The sequence below is a fragment of the Balaenoptera ricei genome, chromosome 2, assembly GCF_028023285.1.
Source record: "Balaenoptera ricei isolate mBalRic1 chromosome 2, mBalRic1.hap2, whole genome shotgun sequence".
In the NCBI taxonomy this organism is placed as follows: Eukaryota; Metazoa; Chordata; class Mammalia; order Artiodactyla; family Balaenopteridae; genus Balaenoptera; species Balaenoptera ricei.
In genome coordinates this window covers 37,336,452-37,347,040 of record NC_082640.1, presented here as the reverse complement: position 1 = coordinate 37,347,040, position 10,589 = coordinate 37,336,452, and the positions used below count along the sequence as shown (strand labels likewise).

Here is a 10,589-nt window from a genome sequence, read left to right as displayed (position 1 = left end):
GCATCGCCCCTCAAGAGCTCACATCTTATAAGGTAGACACATCTGTACAATATGAGAAACAGGGTGAAAGAAAAAGACCATTTATGTTATAAGCCAGTGAGCTGTCTGTTAAATACTACTAGGAAGTCGGCATAGGAGGGGCCGGAGCCTGGGGAGGGCTGAGGAGTGGGAGGGAGGGAGCCAGGCTATCGACGACCTGCTTTTATCCCCTCAGAGCTTGAAGGTGCCCATGTGGATGCGCTTGCTCTCGATGTGGACGATCCTAGGGTCTATGAGAGCCCCAAGTTTGTAAAGTGTTAGAGACAAAGATGTTTTTTCTGATTTCTCAGATAGACTGAAGCCTAGAGTGATCAACTGACCTGTCCAAAAACAGTTGGCTAGTAAATAACCTCACCAAAGCCAGAGGCTGGCTCTTCAGACCCTCGGTTCTGTGCTGCTTCCACACCCTGCCTCCTAAATCTAGGGTTGCTCACAGACCATGAGCACACATCACATTCCTAGCTGGGGTGAGGGTTATGCCTGCTTGTGCTAATAATGCAGCTTTTGTGTCCCTCCATGTCCTCTAACTGGCTCCTTCTTGCGGGACACTCTTCTAGGACATTTCACATTAATCCAGTGCCAGATTCTCAGAATGTCCGAACTTTCTCATTCCCCGTTGTACCCCTGCCCCAGGCCGAAACACTTCCTCCCCTGGAGAGATGGTACCCCTGGATTTCACATGAATTACCCTGTACCTCTGCTGCCAGCTGTTTTCCTTACCTTCTGATCTGATTGTTATACATTATTGCTGTTATTATTTAACATACTGATCATATTTGATTTAGAACAATGCTTGGGTAGATAAGATAAATGAAGATGATATACTCTCATATTACCATGAAAGGGACGTAAAACCATTCCCAGCTAATGGGAATGTAATTTCCTCTCCTGTTTTCAGGCCTGGATAGTATCGGGAAATATTAATTGGAAACTTAGCAAGTCCATCCCTGAGGAATCACTCAAGTATTTAGCGAGCTCTTTAGCACACTACTTTCTGGTGAACCTAGACAAACTGGAGAGGAGTAGCCAGGAGAAAAACATCAAAGGCCATGAGAAAAGTTATTCTGAGTTGTATGCATGTATAAATGTCCTGTCAGAGAAGAGTCTCTCACTGGAAGGGGCTTCGAAATCTAAGGCATGGAGGCCAAAATTTACATAGTGATATTAAAAAAAAAAAATTCAAAGGAGTCCTAATCAAGCAGCTGTTGTGCTGTTCCTACACAAACTGTACCTCAGGGAAACCGAATAGTTGATTAGGGGTAGTTCTCTTTATAGAAGTATTTCAGCTAATAAATGAAGAAGGAGTGACGGATTTAAAATATCATTTGGCAAACCGAAGTGAAATCAGGGCTTATCGATGGTTGCGAACATCACAAGAAAAGAGACAAAAAAACGAAAACAAAAACAAAACATCAGGTACCTCTTGATAGAAGTTACATAAGATCACTATGGAGTATTCTTGTCCCCCTCTCCCAAATCTGAAACTGATCATGTTTACAGATCCAACTACCAATATTAGGAAAGCAGAGGATAGAGGAGCATGTTAAAGGATCCCCAAAGGATGGAATTAGCCAAATACAGACCTGTGGGAGACAGTTAAAGGACAAGGTTTTTTTTTCAACAAATGAAATACAAGAAAAAGAGAGAGAGAGAGAAGAGGGAGGATTTTGTAAGGAATATATCAACCAATTGAATGTAGAGACCTTATTTGGTCTCTAAAAAATAAAAACAGGGAATTCCCTAGCGGTCCAGTTGTTAGGACTCAGCACTTTCATTGCAGTGGCCCAGGTTCAATTCCTGGTCGGGGAACTGAGATCCCGCAAGCCATGCGGCAAGGCCAAAAATAAATAAATAAATAAAAACAAAAACCACAAGATAATTAGGGAAATGTGAACATTGACTGGCGTATTTGATGATTACAAAATCACTGTTCATTTTTGGTAGGAGCAATAATAGTACTGTGTCTACATTTAGTAGAAGAGCTACCTTTTAAAGCAGTGGTTCCCAACCCTGAGTATGCAGTATAATCACCTGGAGGGCTTATTAAGACACGTATTGCTGGGCCCCACCCCTAGAGTTTCCAATTCAGTAGGTCTGGGGTGGGGACTTAGAATTTGCATTTCTAACAAGTTTCCAGGTGATGATAATGCTACTGGTCTGGGCTCACATTTTAAGAATTTACAGCTCTGGATTAACCAGATTTTTTTTTTTTCTGATCAATTATCTATTAAAGAAAGAGTTTAGGTTATCAGCTGAGTTCTATGCCCCCATGAGTTACAGCACTCAGGTGGCACTCCATATAATGGAAGAGAACTAGTGTTCCAAGGCTGATGTATTAATTTAGTCTGTATTGACACAGGAAAGCTTGAAAGAAAACACCTTCAGTGCCCCACTCTTCTCTCCAGAGGGTTCAACACCCAGCTCCCTCCTTAACCACTTACATCTGCCATGAGGATCGAGGACCCCAGCACAGGACCCTGTAAAGCTCTCGGGAACTTAGGCTACATCCCTCCATCATTTCCAAATTCAGAGTGGTTTGATGGATATAATATGGGTCCTCCAGGCCTGTGGTGTCTCAGAGGCACTCCAACAAATCCCAGAGCTGGTCTGTTCCATGTTGTTGAAGAGGAGACCTGCAGAGAGATCCTGGCTCTCCCGTTAGTTCATCATGTGACCCGTAATGAGTCACATAATGAGTTGAGCATTTGAAGGCCTTAGGTTTTCAATAGGTAAAAAAAGAAGTCCCTCAATATGAGAGAAAGTGGGACACCTGGGGAAACATTAGCCACAGCTCCTTGGAAGAAAAGACATTGGCAACAATACCGTAACATTAAACTTTACAGGTATTACACTTTATAGTTTAACAACAAAGTGCTTGTGTGTGTGTGCATGTGCGTGTATATGTATCAGATCCTCACAATAACCTTGTGAGGTAAGTAAGGTAGGGCCTGAGAGAAGGGGAAAGTCTGGCCAAATTAGGTGTCAAGGGGCCAAGACACAAATACCTCACCTTCTCAACGAAGTCGGTGTGCCTTCCAACACACTGCCTTCCCTCCATTTCTTCAATTAAATAGAGGACTATACTAGTGCATAAAATGAATGACCCTAAAAGGATCAGAGACTTGCGTTAACTTAAAACTAAAGGGCCAGTGACCCAGCAAATGACAAAACAAGGGTTACATCCTTCAGCTAAATGCCAGGAAGGATCCCTGCAATATCATTTAACATTCTCAGCAACTTTGCTTCCACAATTTTACAGTCCTCATCCAGGTTCCTCTGGGCTGTTCATCACAGGATATTTTCTATGCCTCAGAGGGCAGCAAACCTCCAGGGGGAGTACCTCATACACTGCTGTACAAAGAGCTTCTGAAATTCTTCTAGTCTCCAAGTCACAAGACTGCAGACATCCTCTACGATAATTCTGCCTTGTCATGGCAATGAGACATCTGGTGACTGCATAGCACTGGATTAGGAGAGTGTTTTCTGTTTTATTAAATCTATGTGTTCACACCCCGAATCTTCTAGTTCCAGTCTAATTTCTTGCAAGTTCTGGGTTTGTGGGGCTGCAATAATAAATTCCTTATTGAGTAATAAGGCCGATAAGAGCAACCAACCCTGTATTGAGTGTCTTCTAAAGGCCAGGCATTATATCAAGGGCTTTGTATAAGATCTCAAATATGAATCATTAATGACGAGAATGTGACTACATTTATCTCATTTCTCTTTTAGTAACCAGGCATCAAGCATGAAACTCACATTTTTCTGTCTAAGAGTCAGTCAAAAACACTGAAGGAATGCCTTTTGTGTTTAGAACATTATTTGGACTCTGTAGGTTTATCCTCGCCATTAAAGCACAGAAAAAGAGAACAGATCAGGGCCCGACTTGAGCCGCTGACACCCAATTTCAGGTTTTCTCTGTTTGGAGCGCTTAAAGACAATAGCAATGGAAATTTGGAAGGGAGGAGAAGAACCATTAAAGACTATTTTCTAGACCAAATGGGTGTTCTGATGGCATAAAAGGTGTGCCTTCTGTCGGAAGCTCTTGTCACATTTACTACAGTGAAACGGTTTTTCCCCCGTATGTGTTCTCTGGTGTGTGAGAAAATGGGAACGCTGATTGAAGGTTTTGCCACACTCAGGACAGCGATAGGGTCTGTCTCCTAAGTGGATTCGTTGATGGGTAATGAAGTGGGAGCTCTGATTGAAGCTCTTCCCACACTCGCCACACTTATAGGGTCTTTCTCCTGTGTGGATCCGTTGGTGCTTGATGAGGGCAGAGCTGTCGGCAAATCCTTTCCCACAGCTGTCACACTGAAAAGGCCTCTCACCTGTGTGTGTCCTCTGGTGCGTGACCAGATGCGAGCTCTGACTGAAACTTTTGTGGCAGTAAGGACAACTGAACGGCCTTTCTCCTGAGTGAGTGCTCATGTGAGCCACAAAATGGGAACTATCTCTAAAGCCCTTCCCGCACTCCGGGCACTTAAAGGGCCGTTCTCCTGTGTGGGTTCGCTGGTGCTTAATCAAATCCGAGCTCTGGCTGAAACTCTCCCCACAGTCATTACACCTGTAAGGCTTCACTCCCGTGTGGGTCCTCTGGTGGGTGATGAAATTGGAGCTGCGACTAAAGCTTTTATGACACTCGAGGCACGTGTAGGGCTTCTCTCCTGTGTGGGTTCTTTGGTGCATTATGAGGTGTGGCTTCCGTCCGAAAGTCTTCCCACACTCTGGGCACTCATGGGGCCTCTCACCTGTGTGGGTTCGCTGATGTTTGATGAGGGTTGAGCTGTCGCTGAATTTTTTCTCACATCCATGGCATTGGTAGGGTTTCTCCCCTGTGTGTGTTCTGCGGTGGGTGACAAGGTCTGAACTCTGTTTGAAGCCTTTCCCACACTCCATGCATTTATAAGGCCTCTCACCGGTATGGGTTCTTAGGTGTCTTATGAGATAGGAACTCTGGTTAAAGCTTTTTCCACATTCTGCACACACCGGCTTCTTTCCTATATATCCTTCCAGGAGCTTGTTTAATTCCTTCTCCTGTGAAAAGGGCTCCTGCTGGCCCTCTGCTAGAAGGGTTCCATGCTGCCCTTCTAATTCAAGACCCCTCTCCCAGTTTCCTCCCCAACGAGGAGTATGAGAAATATCTCTATTGGCCCTTTCTGAGGATGTTCCACATTGTTCTGCTGTTTCAGAAATGTCCTGATTGAGTTTTACCACCTGATTCTTAAAGTCTGAAAAATTAACAGAAGTAACAGAGAATAAAGTTATCACTTATCAGGAAAGATCATCAGAAAGCAGCAAGAAAGATTAAAATTAGTGTTTTTGCAACAGACCACATTTAGTTTAACTACTCTCGTTTTCACTTTGTGAAAAGTTTATTGAAGATCATTGAGCTTACAGAAAACATGAATTCCTAAGCCCTTTTTATTTTAAGATGGTCAGATGAATCTTGAGGGGACCTTCATATCAAGAGTATACCACATATTGCCAAAATTGGGCAACTCCTTTTAAAGATGTTAGAGTCTAGACAAAAGTGAAATGTTTACTTAAAATGAAGACTTTATCTGGTCAATGACTGATTGCTCAGGAAGTCAAATTTAACCTTCTAATAGTAAGAACAAAAGTCTAGGGCAGCATTCCAAATTCCTCATTTAAACAAGGGCTGAAATGCTAGATTTCTGCCCACCGGGTAACACATCTCACCTGTGTGACTTTCCCTCAGGATCTTCCTCGCCTCAAAATTTTGGAGTGGTAGGACCCATGGCTCTTCCTTCTGCTCTAGCTGGGAGATTGCACTTGGTCTAGAAATCCTATAAGGAAGGTGAACACAGGATGTTAATGTGAGCCATCACACAAGGCCTGAGCAAAATGCAATCCCCCCTTCTTCCCTAGGTGGAAGAGAACACCCCAGGAAGCTCTAATGTGTGTTAAGTCTCATTAAAAGGGCAGCCATGATGAAGTGATAAAAAAGGGTGCTCTCCCCAAGAGGCTGAGAAAAAGCTCTTTTCCTCCTATTAAAAAAAAAATCAGACTTGGGTGATAGAAACTCTAGAATAAGCACAATAACTCATCTCTCAAGGCATAAGGCTAAACCCATGTGGAGACATAATTTTATCAAAACAAAGCCGCCATGACCTCCCCCTTAGAAAGAATCAAGGAAGTTAACTATAACTATAATGTTTACTTTTTAATTTATTTATTTTAAAAATATTTATTTATTTATTTATTTTTGGCTGTGTTGGGTCTTTTTTGCGGTGCACGGGCTTTCTCTAGCTGCGGTGCGCGGGCTTCTCATTGTGGTAGCTTCTCTTGTTGCGGAGCACAGGCTCTAGGCATGTGGGCTTCAGTAGTTGTGGCTCGGAGGCTCTAGAGTGCAGGCTCAGTAGTTGTGGTGCACGGGCTTAGTTGCTCTGCCGCATGTGGGATCTTCCCGGACCAGGGCATGAACCCGTGTCCCCTGCATTGGCAGGCGGATTCTTAACCACTGCGCCACCAGGGAAGCCCCATGTTTACTTTTTAAATTTTCCCAGAAGGGCAGCAGTCGGTACTGCCATGAGAAAAAGACAAACACTTGTAAGAAAAAAACAAAACAAAAACAAAAAAATGGACAAAGAACATGAATAGGCAATTCAGAAAAGAAAAAAATACAAGCAGCTTATAAATATATGGAAAACTTTTAACCTCAACATTCACCAAAGAAATTCAAATTAAAACAATGATACACTTAGGCAATATAGTGTAGAGGTAAAGAGTGCAAACTCAACAGTCAGATTGCCTGAATTTGAATCCTAACTCTGCCTCTTACTAGCTGTGTGACCTCAGGAAAGTTACTTAAACTCTCTGTGTCTCAGTGTCTTCATCTATAAATTAGGGAGAATGATAAAACCCACCTTACAGAGTTGTCGTGAGGATTAAGTGATTAAGTCCTCAGTAAATGTTAGCTATCACTATTATTTTACCCAGACTCTTAGATTATGATACCCACCATGATAGAATATGAAGAAATGGACACTTTCATATAATGCTAACAGAAATAAATAGCTTGATTCAATCTTTTTGGAAGGCATTTTGCAAAAACACCAAATACCTTAGAAGTCTATTCTCACACCCAGCAATTCTAATTCTGGGAATTCTAAGGAAATGAAAAAAAGTAAAACCAAAAAAAAAAAAAGAAAAAGAAAGAAAGTTATGCAAAAGATATATTAGCTAATTATTAACTAATTACAGTTCAATAAACAATACTTTCAAAAAGACAATTAGCTAAGAGATCATCATCACAATATAGGTGAAAATTTGAAACAACCTAAATGTCCCTCAATGAAGAAATAATTACATTTGATTGAGCCATATGAAATTGTCAGTTCATAGGTAAAAAGTGGTCAAAAAATGGTCACATATATGGTTCAATTTAACGTAACTGCTGTATTCCATAAAACAAAATACTAAGTGGTTATTTTAAGTAATGTACAGATATTTATTGTTGTCAAAATATATTCACAATACAATGTGTAAGAAAGTAAGATTTACAACTGAATATTCAGTATGATCCCAATTTTTTTCTTTTCTTTCTTTTTTTTTTTTTTTAATTGTATATATGCTTAGGAAAATGGCTGGAAGGATCGTAACTCTTCAGCAGTGGGATGGATGACTTTTGTTTTCATTTTGCTTGCCTTTTTTTTGTGAGTACATATCACTTGTGTATTAGATATGAAGTAAAGCAGGGAGAAGGCATTGCCATGGTATATTTTTTCCCTTTTGTTTGTTTTTTTTTTGGCCACACAGTGCAGCGTGCAGGATCTTAGTTCCCTGACCAGGGATTGAACTGGCGCCCCCTGCAGTGGGAGCGTGGAGTCTTAACCACTGGACGGCCAGGGAAGTCCTGCCACAGTATTTTAGAAAGAGCATTGGAGGGTTTTTGTTTTTTTTTTAAGTGACAGGAAAAAAACCATGGGAAGAGCTCCCCCTTTTCCACAAAGACCTGGGTTGGACTCTCACCTCTGCCACTTAACTTTGAGTCTCAGGGTCCTGAGCTGGAAAAGGGGGATGAAAATACATCAAAGAGTTACGGTGAGATATCAGTAAGACAATAAATATCAAATAAATTTGCAAACTACTAAGTGCCATAAAAATGGAAGTCATTCTTTTTCTGCCAGGGAGGTAACAATTACTCTCACAGAGATCTGAAGCTCTAAGAGACCAACAACCCTAGAGACCACTCATATCTGGGCCCTCTCAAAATATCTAAGATAAAGGAGAGTAGCATCCTTACCCTTTGAGAGCCCATTCTTCTAACTGTGCTGGGTGGTATCCCTGAAGAGGACTCTCTAAGCAGTGTCCAGGTAACCCACTCGTCCCTGAAGTCCCCAGCCACATCATCAGTTCCTACAGCAAGAGACCTCAGTATGCATCAAGAGCTCTTTAGATATTCTCACCATTGTCTCAAAACCAAAAGACAGTCACTATGGCCCCAACATACCTAAACAAAACCTGCTGACCAGAATAGCTCTGAGGTAAATGCTGTGAACCACAGAAGGGATGCTTTTCTTATTCTGTTTTAACATAATCTTTCCTTTGGCCAACTTTCTCATCACAAAATGAGGCCTGGGCCTCCCAAACACATCTGCAGAACCCTCAGTCTTTTGGAAACATTAACTTTTTGAGGAACAAATTGTCCATGATGGACAAGATAAACAGAGGAGAGAGTGCACAGGTATAACTCGATTTCTGGAAAGCTTTGGATTCTCTCCAACTACATTTTCCTCAGCTAGGTAGGAAATTGCGGACTTCATTACATTCATATTAGTTATGAGAATAGCTGACTTTTCCTGGCTTGTAGATTTAGTGTCAATTTCAAGGGACAAACTATGCAGAAGCCCAAAAGGAACTGCCCTAGGTATCATTCTATTTCAAGGTTTAATGCAGTCAGAAATGGGACTTAAAAAGACATGGATTTTAAAAAACAACATGGATAAGCTGTAAAATTAAGTGAAATTCAATGGCGATAAGCACAAAACAAAATGCTTGGGGGCTGAAAAGAATCATTAACACATTAATAAAATTAACATCACTATCATGAAAAAATTATTTGGGGGGAGATGGTCAGGTTACTGGATGCATCAGTAATTTATTCAGTAATTAATATTCTGTTAGGCATTAGGAGTCACAAAGTAATATAGGATAATGTTTGTTTTTTTGTTTGTTTTCCCCCTTAAAGAGTTTCCACTAAAAACAAATACAGTCAGCCAGCTGATTGAACAGATGAACCTGCTACAAAGAATTCTGTATTTCAGTGGAGGATGGATCAGACCGGGGTGAGGAACTTTTACTCTTTCACATCTTTTGTCTCACCAATCAGAGCACCTGTGTACTACTAGAATACACACACTGTTCATGGAAACATTTATGCATTTACACATATTGCTATTGGTCACTTATAAAGTACTGGGTTTTTAGGAGCCTAAAAGCTGTGGGAATACATTTCATCTCTCTGGTTTAAAACCTTAACAAACAAAAATAATGTCATTAGGAAGTGAAAACTGTAATGAGTTTTGAGCATACATTTTATTTCTCCATCCATTACAAAACCCAACAGCAGGGCCCATCTACAGGAGACAGCGGGATGGAGAGCTCTTAGCCAAGGTTAGAGAAACCCTGTTTCCCACCCGGTCTCCTGCCCCGCCGTACAGGAGACCTCAAAGGCCCTAGACCGCTGAGGTGCTGTGACTAAGTGCCATTGTGAGAAGCACTAGTTTGTTCACTGGGTTTATTAATAGGAACATGACCGCACGGGTAGGGCCGACACCCATTCTCCTCCCTCGCGGTGCTGTAGGCCCTAATCTAGGTGCAGCGGTCAAAGGGTCGCAAAGCTAAACTGAAACCAGAGGACCACCACCGAGGAGCCAAAAAAGAGGAGGAGCTATCCCGACGCCGGCAGAGAAAAGCGCAGCTACCTCTCCCCACTCCTCAGCAAGACCCGCGGGCTCGGAAAGGCGAGCGCGGGCACCCGGCAGAGACAACGTCGGGGCGGCGGGCGAGCCCCATCCACGCCCCTCAGCAGAGCCCGGGCTGCAGCCGCAGTCTCCTTCCCCGGATCACTCACCGCCCCGGGGCCCAGCCCGGGATGGAGCACGAAGTGAGAGTCCTCCACCGCCGAGCCGCACCCGGCCCGCAACGCCGTGGCAGTCCCGCCCAGAACCCGACTGGGATTCGTGACAGGGCTGTGGGGACACAGGTGGGACTCTGGACAAGACAACCAGCAGCCGGAAAATACCGCCCCCGTCCTCTTGCCATTGGCTTTTCAGTTTCTTCGACGAGAAGTCTCCCCCGTCCATAGGCTGATAGAGCTTTCAATCACCGCGGAGCCTTTTGGGAAATGTAGTCCTGAGCAAGACCTCAAAGGACTGGGAGTCCCGGGACGCCCAGTTCCGAGCGGTGACAAGGGCTAAACCCAGTTCACCCGAGCTACCCGACCGCTGGAACCGCCTCTTTAGAGCTGAGAAGAGGATCCAAAGACTGTACACCCAAAGATGGATCTGCAGATGCGAACCTCCGGG

At 43.0% G+C, this 10,589-nt stretch overlaps 1 protein-coding gene across 3 annotated transcripts; it reads right to left on the bottom strand.

The window, feature by feature from the left end:
- Positions 1-1,440: 1,440 nt before the first annotated feature.
- On the bottom strand, positions 1,441-10,287 carry ZNF774 (zinc finger protein 774). 3 transcript variants are annotated; one of them, XM_059912415.1, is made up of 4 exons: positions 9,987-10,287; positions 8,306-8,418; positions 5,740-5,846; positions 1,441-5,267 (listed from the first exon to the last, which is right to left on the bottom strand). In XM_059912415.1, exons 2-4 carry the CDS (start codon positions 8,410-8,412, stop codon positions 4,027-4,029), a joined length of 1,455 nt encoding a protein of 484 aa, XP_059768398.1. In that variant the 5' UTR covers positions 8,413-8,418; positions 9,987-10,287; the 3' UTR covers positions 1,441-4,026. The 3 variants fall into 3 exon arrangements, with proteins under 3 accessions (XP_059768398.1, XP_059768397.1, XP_059768399.1); XM_059912414.1 differs by having other exon boundaries at positions 10,136-10,287; XM_059912416.1 differs by lacking the exon at positions 9,987-10,287 and adding an exon at positions 8,032-8,066 and having other exon boundaries at positions 8,306-8,386.
- Positions 10,288-10,589: the final 302 nt, after the last annotated feature.